This window comes from Salmo salar, chromosome ssa05 (assembly GCF_905237065.1).
Source record: "Salmo salar chromosome ssa05, Ssal_v3.1, whole genome shotgun sequence".
Taxonomy (NCBI): Eukaryota; Metazoa; Chordata; class Actinopteri; order Salmoniformes; family Salmonidae; genus Salmo; species Salmo salar.
Genome location: NC_059446.1, coordinates 21854811 through 21870827, shown reverse-complemented (window position 1 = coordinate 21870827; position 16017 = coordinate 21854811). Strand labels below are relative to the sequence as shown.

At 42.0% G+C, this 16017-nt stretch overlaps 1 protein-coding gene across 1 annotated transcript; it reads right to left on the bottom strand.

Annotated features, from left to right (window-relative positions):
* Nucleotides 1-890: 890 nt before the first annotated feature.
* Nucleotides 891-15112, bottom strand: LOC106604471 (histone-lysine N-trimethyltransferase SMYD5). Its single transcript, XM_014199111.2, has 13 exons — nucleotides 14984-15112; nucleotides 14402-14510; nucleotides 12814-12953; nucleotides 10731-10852; nucleotides 9962-10031; nucleotides 9426-9530; nucleotides 5925-5987; nucleotides 5626-5696; nucleotides 5379-5485; nucleotides 5052-5108; nucleotides 4798-4892; nucleotides 4410-4480; nucleotides 891-2498 (listed from the first exon to the last, which is right to left on the bottom strand). The coding sequence occupies exons 1-13, from the start codon at nucleotides 15074-15076 to the stop codon at nucleotides 2381-2383; spliced, it is 1221 nt and encodes a 406-aa protein (XP_014054586.2). The 5' UTR covers nucleotides 15077-15112; the 3' UTR covers nucleotides 891-2380.
* Between the last annotated feature and the right edge of the window lie 905 nt (nucleotides 15113-16017).

The following is a 16017-nucleotide window of genomic DNA, read 5'->3' as shown; positions in this document are numbered from 1 at the left end:
CCTTCACACTTTCTCCATTTGAAGGGAGTGCAGTGTGTGGCAAACTGCACTCGACCCCTACTGTGGACTGCTACGCCAAAAGCAGCCACATTCCAGAACTGCAGAGGCCCCGTGGGGATGCTGGCATGAGCTCAGAGGATGACGGCCGATGGGTGTTGGACTTCACTCCAAGACGCGTCCAGAGGTCCAGCCTCCCGCCATGCCAGATCCCAGGTGTGCATCCTCTCATGGAAGTAAAAATATGTTCCCTTTCATCTCTCATGTGAATGTCCAGCGTAAATTTGCATTTGACTCTTCTAAACCAATCCCGTAGGGAAGATAGGCTGACACTGATGATGTCCACAGAGAAAAATTTGCGTCACTGAAAAAATTGGGGGCAGGTGTGAAATTACAAAATAGGTCACTTAGAAAATGTGGCTATCGGATCTTTTTTCTTCCTATTCTAAAGCTCTGCCGTTTTCTCGTTTCCTGGGTCAGCATCTTAACATCCAAGCAGAGTGGGAACAGCAAACACATGTTCACAGCTCCAATAAGATGTAGATGTATTTGCAAGGCTGTTCTTGAGTCACAATCTAGTATCAATAGAAAAGAGCCTATAGCAAAGTCAAGGTCGCATGAAGAGTCAACAGGCACAAATGAAACGGTCATTAAAATACCCATTGAGGTAGAAAATATGACTAGGAAGGAATACTTGTCATATCTTCATGGTCTCACAGATGTTGGCGATAACTCACAAATAAGATTTCATGACTTCCCGAATATCCAGTTATCCACAGGGTATCTGTCTGCTTCAAGGCAATGCTGACGTGGTCCTAGTTGGTAAAGACTGCCAGTTGGCTTAACTTCTGCACACAATCAAATTGCACTAAGCAGAATACAAATAAAGAAAATAAGAGAAGACATTTTAATCTCAATGGTTTATGCCAGAGTGGTAAAAATTACAATTGCTAGGATTCTCATACAGTGTTTGCTGCTGTTCTTATGCTGCAGCATGTCCTTGTGTGACATCAAAAGCAATTTGTTCTCATGCACCAGTGCTCTGAATGCCAACTGAGATAATTGAGGTTAGTCATTTGATGTTAGCCATATTTGTTCGGTAACATTGAAAACGTTGGCATTGAAGATTACGGTCATTGTAGTTCTATTGATTCATGAGTGGGCAGTAGCAGCAATTTCACTCATGTGGAAATAACAGTTCTCCTCAATAAACGGGAAAATAGTTAACAGACAATAGCTTTCTACTGCTCAAGGTTATTCTGGCTGATGGTTAACTCAGTCTTGCAATGAATGTTTCTAATGTTCCTTGATAGATCTCACATTACATGAAAATCAATGTACTTAATTTGGCCTGGTTACTTCAGCTACACTGTACATACTTTCATGTTATCACTACTAGATTGGCCAAGTGCATTATCCTTCTCAGAACAGCCATACTCACCGGACAGTTTATTAGGTACACACATCTAGTACTGGGTCGGACCTTCCTTTTCCTGAAGAACAGCCTGAATTCTTAGGGGCATTCTACAAGGTGTCAAAAGTGTTCCACAGGGATTTTGGTCCATGCTGATGCAATGGCATTACACAGTTGACACAGATTGGACTACAACAGTCATGCTGAGAACAGCCTGTGAAAGCTATGATCCCTTATTGATGTCACTTGTTAAATCCACTTCAATCAGTATAGATGAGGGGAGGAGACAGGTTAAAGGATTTTTAAGCCTTGAGACAATTTAGACATGGATTGTGTATGTGTGCAATTCAGTGGGTTTAGTAGTAGGTGCCAGGCACACCGGTTTGTGTCAAGAACTGCAATGCTGCAGTTTCCCGTGGGTATCAAGAATGGTTCACCACCCAAAGGACATCCGGCCATCCAGCCAATCAATTGTGTGAAGCATTGGAGTCAACATGGGACAGCATCCCTGTGTAACGCTTTGATACATTGCAGAGTCCATACCACAACGAATTGAGGCTGTTCTGAGGGCAAAGATGCAAGCAACATTAAGGAATAAATTACATCTTGCCTATTTAATGGTTTCTACCATTCTAGAGGTACTAAACTGTGATATATTTAATCTGGATGTCTTTAATGTAAACGTTTCCAATAAGCAGAAGCTACACTAGAGGTGAGAGACGAGGGCTGATACTGCAGAGTCACGTGACCAAATGCTTTTCAACCGGGAGATCCAAAGCTTCAGGCCATTGAGTGACTTTTTCCTTGAAAAATTATATTTTGGTACACAACTGAAGTTGATATGCTTGGAGTTTGATATGTCGTCTTTGAAATTGGTCTTCACTGGGCAGAGATGCAGTTAGCTAGCGTGGCTGAGAGTGGGACTGGGAGGGGGTGAGTAGGAGGGAGGGAGCTGGTCTTTGTTCCCCCTCAGACATCCGTTATCTCCTCCTCCATGTCATCCCCCTCCTCCTCCGACGACGTCAGATCCAGCTCATCCATCTGAGAGACACATTTTGGACACGAGCAGACGAACAGGTAGTTCTCTCTGGGGAAGACAATAACGATGTTACATAAGTCACACAGCTGCCTGTCTCGTTCTGGAGAGCGAGAAAGAAGATAACGCAGCCTGATGGAATGCATTTGCGTCAATCTATCATCACTTCTCTGTTAAAAAAGAAATGCCATTATTCAACATGCATACTGTAAACACTATGTATATAACATAATAAAACAGTATATAAGCATAATACACAGTGAGTCTGAATTGTTATCATTTGCTGAGAAAAAGAGACAGAGGCCAGTCTTTGTTCACGCTTCACTACCTCCAGTTTCTGGGAGTTACGGCGTTTCAAGGTAAAATGCCTTTCAACAGGATACAGTGAATGTGAATCCAAAGTGGGCTTGCAGAACAAGCCTGCCCTGGGTTTAAAGTGCGACTGAACCAAAAAAAAGCTTCTTCTACTTTTGAAAATGGCATATGTGGCATCGATATGAGTCAGAAACATTTATTCTAGTGTCAAAATGTAGTACTAAGTGTAAATAGGATAACTTTGGTCATGAAGTCAGTCTGAGATTTGCGAGATAAATAAGGAATAAAATTGTGACAAATGAAGATACCCTAAGTTACAGTAGAGTTGGGTTTATTTCAATCCTGCCCTCAGCTGGCAGCACCCAAGTAATCATCAATTCGAAGCTCAGCTGCATACGAGCCAATCGTAACGCCCATGGTCAATTTGGTTTGACATTCAATATCCCTATGGGGCAAGTTACATTACAAAACGTACATGGGAGAATATTCTTAAATGTCAATAACTCCAAATTTCATTGACTTAAAAACCTAAAACCAACTACAAATTGCAGAAATTCACACAAATATTGAAAGCATTTAATGAAACTAAAAAATATTGTCCCATTTACATTGTGCAATTTCTTTGCGGCACCAACTATCCCCACAGATGGGTTATCCAAAGACAAACCAACTTTGCCACAGTCGGCTGAAGCGAATAGGTGAAAGTTGGCTTGCTACTTCCAGACACAAGACCCGGTTAGACTGTTTCCAGTTACCTACACTGAACAAAAACAAACGCAACAATTTTGCTGACTTACAATTCATATAAGGATATCAGTCAATTGAAATAAATAAATTAGGCCCTAATCTATGGATTTCACAATCCTAGGCAGGGGTGCAGCCATGGATGGGCATAGGTCCACCCACTTGGGAGCCAGGACCACCCACTGGGGAGCCAGGCCCAGCCAATCAGAATGAGCTTTTCCCCAGGTGGCTAGTCTCAGACGATCCCGCAGGTGAAGAAGCCGGCAAAAGCTCTGGTGGACATTCCTGCAATCAGCATGGCAATTGCATGCGCCCTCAAAACTTGAGACTTCTGTGGCATTGTGTTGTGTGACAAAACGGTACATTTTGGAGTGGCCTTTTATTGGATGGATTATTTTAGCAAAGGCGAAATGCTCACTAACAGGTATTTAAACAAATTTGTGCACAAAATTTGAGAGAAATAAACATTTTGCATATGGAACATTTTGGGGATATATTATTTCAGCTCATGAAACCAAGACTTTACATGTTGCGTTTATATTTTTGTTCAGTGTAGAAGGGTGAGTTACTAACTATACTGTTTTGGCAATGAACGTACAAACGCTTCCAACGTTCAAACACACACGCCTCCAAAACCCAAATCTCGTTCTCAGTCGCATTTCCCAATGAGGAGAATTAAAACAGAGGCTAAATCAGGAAGTGCAGCCCCCCTTTAAGGGGGTAAAATCGGTAGTGGATTGACAGCTTGCTAATCGATCAAGAGCATTGTTAGGCACCGGAATAACCACCAGAACCCCTCGGCTGCGCTGGCCCAGGACTGACTGTTATTACCTAGGAGGGTGGCCATTGAACTGGGAACAGTTTGAGTCTGTCAAAGGGACACAGGGGATTTCAGTTGTTTACCTCAGGATTTTCTGTCTGCTATGACAGCTACGGTCACGCTGACAGCAGTCCAAGTAACTGATGCAGATCTCCTGGAGATGTAAGGAAACAAAAGTTAGCAGATGAGGACATTCACATCAAAAGACCTCCCATTACTGTTACTATATTTACACAACAATGCGCTATTATTTTGGTGCCAGAATTCAATCGATGGCTGGCAAAACATTTCTCTGGCCTCCTCAGACGCTACATTTACAGGCAGATGCAAGCCTTCTCAATATCTGATAGCTTGACACAGCTCCAATCCTCAGTTTCTGACCGCTAAAACTGACTGACAACTGAGCACAAAGTTCTCTCCAGTTTATCCATGGCCAGAATGTATCCCCCCGACCCAGCATCCTCTTCTGACCTCTCCAGGGCTGATGTCACTAAGGGCACTGAGGTGAAGCAAGAAGTTGTTGTTCGGGAAAGATGCCTCCGCTTTCGGTATGCAGCTGTGGTTACCTAGAGAGTAGACGACACAACCAAAACAAAAGTATTTGATAACGACTGTAAACATGGCCTTTGACCAGGGCAGTAGTTCATTTCATTTATCCTGTATGATGGGTGTGTTTGTGGATTATGGAAGCTGAGGTCAGAAGCCACCTGATTGTGACGACTCACATGAGCTTTGAAGTAGGAAGAGCCCAGAACCCTCGCAGTTCAGGAAGTCACCGGTCTCTGTGGAGACAAATCAAATTCAGCTCTGACCTCCATTCTCAGTAGCAGAGATTTATTCCATTTTAGTAACGATTTCAAATATGCTGAGTCAAGCCAACCCAATTCAGAGGCGCCAAGTATCCTTTACAATCGATTATAAAATGTGAGCTGCACAAAGCCTTGCTTGGTAATGTAGGTTTAGACAAATATTTTATCAGACAGCTTTTCCCCAGTATTCCTCAATAAACAGAACAGATGTCTCATGAAGCAGTGTAAGAAGGGAATTGTGACCTTTCTCGATGTCCTTGTATAGTTGATCAATGAAGGAATCCAATTGCTCCCTCTGCTGGCTAGACAGCTCCAACGCATCACATGCATGAACCCATTGGCTGAGAGAGCTATGTAAAAAACATGATAAAACGATGTCGGCACTTTAAAAAAAAAAAAATATTGGGACTAATGGCACTCCATAAGTGCATCATTTATGTCCGTATCATCAATCATTTATGAGTTGGAAAGATTGAGAGCTGAACCTTACCTGGTACCTATGCCCTGTCCATTGGTCCCTACAAGGGCGAAGAGGGAGCGAAATCCCTCAGGTGTAAACCACTGTAACGTGAAAGGACACCCCTTATATAGCATACAGTATCTGCATCATAATCACATATGTTCAGCTCAGAGCTCACTCATGGGAAATTATTCAATCCAAGACATATATTATTTTATATTCTTGTCTCCAGGCTGACAAGGAAGTAGCCAAGTACCTAGTATTAGCTTGACAAACATGTACGTCCATAAATAAATTGGTCACGTAAAGGGAAACTGTGCCATACTTACCATATCGAGATGATCATCGTAAAGTGCTGTCGTAAACAGGGCTTGTAGTAAGGTCAAATGTCCCTACAAAATGCAACATACCATAAAACTTCAATTAAACGCAGTCTCAAATAGCCGCACGTAATTTTTTATATCCGGGCAACAGCACCCATTTCAGCAAATAAAGGCTTAATCTAAATTAAATGTTTATGAGGTTTAATGTTTGATTTGTTACATTATATACACTGAACAAAAATATAAAACGCAACATATAAAGTGTTGGTCCCATGTTTCATGAGCTGAAATAAGGCCGCCGAAATTTGTTTGTTAAAATCCCTGTTAAGTGAGCATTTCTTCTTTGCCAAGATAATCCATCCACCGGACAGGTGTAGCATATCAAGAAGCTGATTAAACAGCATGATCATTACACAGGTGCATCTTGTGCTTGGGACAATAAAAGGCCAATAAAATGTGCAGTTTTGTCACACAACACCACAAATGTCTCAAGTTTTGAGGGAGCGTGCAATTGGTATGCTGACTGCAGGAATGTCCACCAGAGCTGTTGCCAAAAAATGAAATGTTACTCTACCATAGCATCGTTTTAGAGAATTTTGCAGTATGTCCAACCAGCCTCACAACCGCAGACGGTGTGTATGGCGTCGTGTGGGCGAGTGGTTCTCTGATGTCAACGTTGTGAACAGAGTGCCTCGTGGTGGCGGTGGGTTTATGGTATGGGCAGCCATAAGCTACGGACAACAAACAATTGCATTTTATCAATGGCAATTTGAATGCACAGGGATACCATCACGAGATCCTGAGACCCAATGTGAGGCCCACTATTTTTAAGGTATCTGTGACCAGATGCATATCTGTATTCCTAGGCATGTGAAATCCATAAATTAGGGCCTAATGAATATTCCAATTGATTGATATCCTTAAATGAACTGTAACTCAGTAAAACCTTTGACATTGTTGCATGTTGCGTTTATATTTTTGTTCAGTATAATTTGAAAACTAACAAAATGTTTAATCACCTGTAAGAAACTGCTAGCCATTTGGCTGCTAACAGCTGAGAACTGCTAGCTAACTGGCAAGCACAAAAACAGTCAACTTCGAGAGTACAGAGCCCTAACATTTGGCTAATCGCCCTCTAGCGGCGAAAGTACGAACTGACAAAAATGCAAAGTTGAAGGAGAATAATTATGTCAATTTTTTGTTTTTAAATGGAGACATACTAAGACAAAAGAAACATCACAGTGTGTAAATGATAGCAGTGCAGGAAATGTATTAAAATGTTGGAAGAGAATGCTGGAATTAAACAATTAAAGATGTGCCCATTTTGAATGTTATATTGTTTTTGTGCATCTGAGCAGTTGTCGTTCAAGCAGGCAGAAATTCGGCAAGTGTGACATAGCATTGCGATAAAGACGCCCTCACTACACTTAACAGGAATGCAACTTTTAGATCACGAAAATGTCTATCATGCATGTCAGATTTCAATACTGGCCAATGTCATAACGCAGGAGGTTGTCTTCTTTCGAATGTTCTTTTGTGATGTTCCTACCTCAAGAAACATGTAAATTAACAGAGGGTCTAACACATTTCTCCTAATTGTCTGCCTCTTCAGTCCAGGGTGCATTGCATGATGCCGTTGAGATTGTCAAACTCCACTCTGTGAGCCACATCAATCTGCAGGTTAACCTGTTAGGGCTAGGGGGCAGCATTTGCACGTCTGGATAAAAAAAATGTACCCGATTTAATCTGGTTACTAATCCTACCCAGTAACTAGAATATGCATATACTTATTATATATGGATAGAAAACACTCTAAAGTTTCTAAAACTGTTTGAATGGTGTCTGTGAGTATAACAGAACTCATTTGGCAGGCAAAACCCTGAGACATTTTCTGACAGGAAGTGGATACCTGATGTGTTGTATTACCTTTAAACCTATCCCATTGAAAAACACAGGGGCTGAGGAATATTTTGGCACTTCCTATTGCTTCCACTAGATGTCACCAGCCTTTACAAAGTGTTTTGAGTCTTCTGGAGGGAGATCTGACCGAACAAGAGCCATGGAACGATGATGGCCCATTAGACACCTGGCGCGGAGTTCATGTTGGGTACCCTCGTTCCAATACGTTATAAAAGAGTATGCATTCGTCCACCTTGAATATTATTCATGTTCTGGTTAAAAAAGGCCCTAATGATTTATGCTATACAACGTTTGACATGTTTGAACGAACGTAAATATATTTTTTCCCCTCGTTCATGACGAGAAGTCCGGCTGGCTTAGATCATGTGCTAACAAGACGGAGATTTTTGGACATAAATGATGAGCTTTTTTGAACAAAACTACATTCGTTATGCACTGTGATACCTGGAAGTGACATCTGATGAAGAGAATCAAAGGTAATGGATTATTTACATAGTATTGTCGATTTTAGATCTCCCCAACCTGACGTCTAGTCTGTATCGCAACGCGTATTTTTCTGGGCGCAGTGCTCAGATTATTGCAAAGTGTGATTTCCCAGTAAGGTTATTTTTAAATCTGGCAAGTTGATTGCGTTCAAGAGATGTAAATCTATAATTCTTTAAATGACAATATAATATTTTACCAATGTTTTCTAATTTTAATTATTTAATTTGTGACGCTGACTTGACTGCCGGTTATTGGAGGGAAACGATTTCCTCAACATCAATGCCATAGTAAAACGCTGTTTTTGGATATAAATATGAACTTGATAGAACTAAAAATGCATGCATTGTCTAACATAATGTCCTAGGAGTGTCATCTGATGGAGATTGTAAAAGGTTAGTGCATCATTTTAGCTGGTTTTATGGTTTTGGTGACCCTGTCTTTGAATTGACAAAACATTACACACAACTCTTGTAAATGTACTGTCCTAACATACTCTAAATTTATGCTTTCGCCGTAAAACCTTTTTGAAATCGTAAAACGTGGTTAGATTAAGGAGATGTTTATCTTTCAAAGGGTGTAAAATAGTTGTATGTTTGAAAAATTTGAATTTTGACATTTATTTGGATTCAAATTTGCCGCTCTTGAAATGCACGCGTTATGTAACACTAAATTACAGGAATGAGTGGTTTTGGGTGGATTTTTCCTTTAACTATGCAAATAAGCAAAAACTCTGTGCATTAAGTAAATAGACGCTGGGCTCAAATAGAAGCCTGTCTGTAATAAGCGCCTGTTGTGTTCAGTGATTTAAGCAAATAAACACCCAGGCAATTAATTTACATTTTACACTAGTCTATAATCTATTACAAGAACAATGAGTCAAATCTAATAGTTAGCACAAATGTGAAAAAACTAATTTGTAGCTCAATCCCTGTGTCCTCAATTCCTCTCTAAGCAGATTGGCGGAGAGGTTCCAAGGTCTCTTCCTCAGACCTCCTCCTCCAAATGAGCCTTAAGGGGAATTGAGGAAACATGGATGAAGAAGCAAGGATTTGACAGCTAGTAGTTAACATTTTCAGGCACAGCCACTACCTCTATTCTTACCTGGAACTTCTCTCCCAGCAGCTTGTGTGCAATTTCCTCCTCTTCGTTGGCCGCACGGCTGCAGAACTGAAAGAACAACTTCTGCCAGCAGCATTTGTCTTGGGCCTGCATGACAAATCCAAACATTATATAGTGTTTGAGTTACCTAGTATGCACAGGTATGCACATATAGTATTATAATGTCAAACTGACAGGTTAAATGGTTCTCCAAGCATTGTGAAGGTCTGTTCATCTACACAGACACCAGATTCTCAAACAAACATTCACTCCAAATCGTCACTGTCTGATAAACCTTTCAACTCTATTTTTGCAAATGTTCTTTTCCCCCCCCACATTTATTGAAAGCAGTAACTTCCCTCAATGCACTCTGAACATGACTCTAGGACCAAGAAAACATTCAAAATAGCTTCTGACATTTCATAATTGAATTTTTGTTTTTTCAGCCGACAATGAAATATAGAATGCAAATATAGAGAGCAAATAACTTTGGAATTAAAGCAGCTGAACAAAAAAGGCAGAGGTAGGAGGCGGCTCACCTGTTTGACAGTGGCCACCATCCTGGCCATGAGCATGATGCTGGAGGTCTCAGGAGGGTAGTGCATACTCCTAGGGGACAGATGGAGGGGGATCATGTCACCTCATGCAATTACAGCCAAAATATCACAGAGGCTGGATCTGAAAACATTGCTAGCTGCCAAATCCTTGCTCTCTCGTCCTCGTTTCCTCCAATTCCTGTCTCCCCCAATTCCTGTCTCCCTGTCAAAGCCAATTGAAAGAGGAGTTGCAAGGGAGGGAGCTTTGAGAGGGAGATAAAGAATTGGAGGAAACAAGGACAGAGAAAGCTAGTAACATTGTTTCAAAACCCAGAGACTCAGCAGACCAGGGTTTGGCAAGTCAATGGGAGAAGTGAAATGTGTCAGTTAATTTCCTCAAAATTTAAAGGCAAAACCTAGATTTGAGATAATGTCTTAGGTAGCTGAAACTGTAATTACTACAACCTCGTGAAATTGACATACTGACGTTTTTATTTTCATCAAAACATTTTATCGAAGTGGTGCCTTTGATTTGACTACCTGCACGTAAGCTGTTCGGCGCGACAACTGTTAGTGCCGATGACGTGTTTCTGCGCATGAGCTTGGCTAGCTAACGTCGCCATGACATTTACCAGCATGATCTGGGATTCTATTGGAGAAGCAGTTTAGACATCTTCATAATGTACTGTCTTTGGTAAAATGTTCAGATTCAGTGCAAGAGAAATATGGGCTCCATCAATTGGAATTAAATTAAACAGCAAATCCATCTCACCTCCAGGCGTCCTTAAGTTTGTTGACAGGGTGGTCCGGGTCCTCTTGGGAGTGGCCTAAGCACAGGGCCCGATGGTACTGGTCTGCCGCAGCCTGGCGACACTCGTTGCTACAGTACATCACCTGGAGGGGGAGACAAAGTCTACTTCAGTGAGACGTCTTGTTTGGTCCAATAAGTCGGACCCGTTCCTGACCCGAATAAATTTGTTTTAAATATAGAGACCCGGTTCAAATGGACCCAAAGACAACCAGACTCGGCCACGTAGAGACCCGGTCTGATCCAATCCCAGTGAAGGAAGCAGCAGAAAATATATATTTTTAGCTACGTTATTAAATGAAGCGGTTAATGCATGCACCGAGGGAGAGCGGAAAGGAGCTAAAAGGGGACTTGCTGTGTTTGTGACTGGGTGGCGCGAGGAAGAGACATCAGCAACCAAGCCGACTCGCACCACTAAATTCTAGCTGCAAAAGCTAGATGAATTTTCATCCAATCTTACATAGTACCCGTTTTGACTGCATCAAACCAAGAAGAGAAGCTAGTTAAGTTAGCTAGCTAGCTTGGCTAAGCAAGCTATTTAGGATGCACTTCCCCCCGTCCTACACAATAACTCCATTCAAAGTATTAAGCAGCAGATCATCTGCTGGCTCTTGGTCTTTAAAGGGAAATACATATCCTTCTCATTTAACTTTTAACTCCATGGATCTCCTAAGTTGTTTACCAATACACATACGGGGCCAGAGTCTAGTGCCGCTTTGATGACTTGTGATTGGCCAACAAAAAAACAAGCTACACTCCTGTGAAAAATACGCATCTCTCAATAAGCCGAAGCAGCATAAATGAGACAATTCTCTCCCTCCCTCTACTGCAGCAGTCGCAGTCGGGTCTGTACGGGGCCTTACCGGCAAATCAGTTCTAATTACACATACCCGAGACAATTAAATCAGAACCAGAACAGAGGTCAACTACAGTATTTCGGACCTAACCTGGTCGGGGCCTGGGTAATAGAGTTTCGGGAGGACCCTTGAATAACTACACTGAAGACCAAAGCGAAACACTGGACTAGACTGGAGGAAGTAGCTACAGTATATCAACACATCTCCATATGGAGAACAGGCATTGGGTAGGAGTATCACATTTAAGTGGCTTCTAATCCTTCATCTTCACAAAAGGCATGCTCCATTTCGCTTTCAACAATGTGTTTGTAAGGGGCCTCCCGGGTGGCACAGTGGTCTAAGGCTGTGCCACCAGAGACTCTGTGTTCAAGCCCAGGCTCTGTCGCTGCCGGCCGCGAGGGAGGCCCATGGGGTGGCGCACAATTTGCCTGGCATCGTCCAGGTAAGGGAGGGTTTGGCCGGCAGGGATATCCTTGTCTCATCGCACACTAGCGACTCCTTTGGCGGGCAGGGCGCAGTGCACACTGACCAGGTCGCTAGGTGTACGGTGTTTCCTCCGACACATTGGTGCGGCTGGCTTCCGGGTTGGATGCACGCTGTGTTAAGAAGCAGTACGGCTTGGTTGGGTTGTGTTTCGGAGGACGCATGGCTCTCGACCTTCGCCTCTCCCGAGTCCGTGCGGGAGTTGTAGTGATGAGACAAGACAGTAACTACTAACAATTGGATACCACGAAATTGGGGAGAAAAAAAATAATAAACAATGTGTTTGTAGATCAGTAGTGTCCAGTCCTTAAAGCTTAAATATGTAACTTTTTGGGCGATCCAACCGAATTCACATAGAAATGTGATTTATAGATCTGTCATTCTTAGTGAAATCAAGTCTAAGAACCGGGAGATGTGTTCTTTCTATGCCTCCCATTATTAGGTTTTGTTTTTGCATCTTTTAATTTCGGTTTTGTACACCAGCTTCAAACAGCTGAATATACAATATTTTTGGTTAGGGAAAAGATTTCACAGTGGTTCAGATGGTACAATGACTCTATACTATACTTGCTTGTTTGTTTGTTTTGTCACAAATTAAAGTTAGGTAATCTATAAGAATTTTTGCAAACAGGAAATGGAAGCGATTTCTGCATAGTGCACCTTTAATTGGCAGTGCAGATGGGGTAAGACTTGTGAGAGACACTCACCTGGCATTGTGGGCAAGCTTGGTGCAGCTCTGGGCGCACCTTGCACAGCTCAGTGTGGGGTAGACTGAGGCCAGGGTTGCCACTCAGTCTTCGGGCATTAACCTCAGCTGTCTCCAGAGCACTCAAGCAGTATTCACAAGCTGGAGGAGACACAGGGATGGATGATTAAATGGGAGATAACTAAGGGTGATTTTATCACTAAATACACTACATGACCAAAAGTATGTGAACTGCTCGTCAAACGTCTCATTCCAAAATCATTGGCATAATGGAGTTGGTCCTCCATTTGCTGCTATAAACAGCCTCCACTCTTCTGGGAAGGCTTTCCACTAGACGTTGGAGCATTACTGCGAGGACTTGCTCCCACTCAGCCACAAGTGCATTATGAGGTCAGGCACTGATGTTGGCCGATTAGGCCTGACTCGCAGTCACCATTCCCATTCATCCCACAAGTGTGCGATGGGGTTGAAGTCAGGGCTCTGTGCAGGCCAGTCAAGTTCTTCCACACCAATCACAACAAACCATTTCTGTATGGACCTCGCCTTGTGCACAGGGGATTTGTCATGCTGAAACAGGAAAGGGCCTTCCCCAAACTGTTGCCACAAAGTTGGAAACACAGAATCATCTAGAATGTCATTGTATGCTGTAGCGTTAAGATCTCTTCACTGGAACTAAGGGACCTAGCCGGAACCATGAAAAACTGCCACAGACAATTATTCCTCCTCCACCAACCTTTACAGTTTTGGGGCAGGTAGTGGTAGTGTTCTCCTGGCATCCGCCAAACCCAGATTCGTCCGCCAGACTGCCAGATGGTGAAGTGTGATTTATCACTCCAGAGAACAAGTTTCCACTGCTCTACAGTCCAATGGCGACGAGCTTTACACCACACCAGCCGACACTTGGCATTGCATATGATGATCTTAGGCTTCTGTGCAGCTGCTCAGCCATGGAAACCCATTCCATGAAGCTCCCAACTAACAGTTCTTGTGCTGACGTTGCTTCCAGAGGCAGTTTGGAAAATTGGTAGTGAATGTTGCAACCGAGGACAGGCGATTTTTAAGTGCTACACACTTCCGTTCTGTGAGCTAGTGTGGCTCGTTGTTGCTCAAACGTTTCCACTTCACAATAGCAGCACTTACAGTTGACCGGGACAGCTCTAGCAGGACAGAAATTTTACAAACTGACTTGTTGGAACGGCAGCATCCTATGACGGTGCCATGTTGAAAATTACTGAGCTCTTCGGTAAGGCCATTCTACTGCCAATGTTTGTCTACGGAGATTGCGTGGTTGTGTGCTCAAATTTGATTCACCTGTCAGCAACGGGTGTGGCTGACATAGCCGAATCCACTAATTTGAAGGGGTGTCCACATACTTTTGTATATACAGTAAGAAACACCATTAATAAAAACTCAACAGTTCCCCCTGGCCTATGTTCATCTAAAATATGGATTACAAATGCAAAGCCAGCTGGAACATTTTGCTCCAAGATTTTTTGTCATCAACAGGAACATAAAAGAAGGATCTGTTGTAACTTCTGAGTTGTTCAGTCTGTCAACCACCTAAATCTTGAACCTATATGGCACCCCACCTTTATATTTGTACTGGGAATTCCACAAGAACTGGGAAGAGACAAGAGGGCGCTCTACAAAAATGGTGTCTCCTTTCTTGATGGCCTTCTTGGCAAATAATCCTTTGCCCTAAAATAAAAGCAAATGTTTGTTAGTTTGCTATGACCATTTCATTACGCACCTAGCTACATATACTTTATCTATACCAAGTGCATCCTATTGAGCCAGACCAGGATATCCTTTGCACTTTATTAGCCCCTTCAAAAAGGTATAGTTGGAGACTAATCTGTGCATACCTTTCCTTAGCTAGCTAGCTAGCTAGTTAACGTTACATGACGCTAGCTAGCTACATTAACATGGCTGGTAGCTAAGTAACCACGTAGATACTTAGGTAGCAAAGTTTTTTTTAACCTCAGTGTAGTAGCTAGCTATGGCCAGCCAGTAAACATAAACAAAAAAAATGACAAGAGATTATATCCTGCTCATAATTTGGGCCAGCCAGATTGACAGCATGCGTAGCACTGCATTTGACATCAAAACCGGTGCTAGAAACGACAAACTTGAAATTAGCCTTTTCAAAAGAATCCCTGTCGGCACATTACCTTAACCTTGTCAATAAATCGGACTTCCACACAACTGCTAACTTTAGTTGTGTCCACGCAGAAAGAAAGCATGTCATCTTGGGAGGCAGCCATCTTCAAATTAACCCTTGGCCTTTGAACTCTAAAGTTTCTAGAGGAGCTTACGCGTAAACATTTAGCGGCCTCTATTTTTTGAATTTGATTTATTTGACCTTTATTTAACCAGGTAGGCTAGTTGAGAACAAGTTCTCATTTACAACTGCAACCTGGCCAAGATAGAGCAAAGCAACACAGAGTTACACATGGAATAAACAAACATACAGTCAATAATAAAATAGAAAAAAGTACAGTGTGTGCAAAAGCAGTTGATATAGTACTTTTATTTTATTTTCAGTAATACGCTACAGTGAGTGCCTTGCAAAATTATACTACATGATTTCATCTTCCATTAGATGCAATGAATTATATCATGAAGACCAAACTTCACTGTTTTAAAAAGTACACAGTGCCTGATGAATTAATTCAAGATGCTGGAAGCATAGCCTCAGTTGTCACACACACTCGGGGAGATGGCTCACATCGTCTGTTACACACATATGACTGGAGACAAATACATTTTTTATATATTTTATCAAACATTTTGATATACCATTGAATCATAGATAACGTTTAGTACATTTTGAGTAGCAGAACGTCCATTGAAGCTTGAGTCCTTACTTGAAACAATAACAATATGCAAGCAGTCACCCGTTTCTGTAAAAAGCTGAGGGATGGGCCTGGAGAAATGTAACCACTCTCAAATTCATAGAGCTATAGATGCAAGGACTGACCATACATGATATCAACATTATACACTGAACAAAAATATAAACGCAACATGTAAAGTGTTGGTCCCTTGTTTAATGAGCTGAAATAAAAGATCAGACACTTTCCATATGCACAAAAAAGCATCTCTCTCAAATTTTATGCACACATTTTTTATATACTTTTTAGTGAGCATTTCTCCTTTGCCAAGATAATCTATTCACCTGACAGGTGTATTACACAGGTGCACC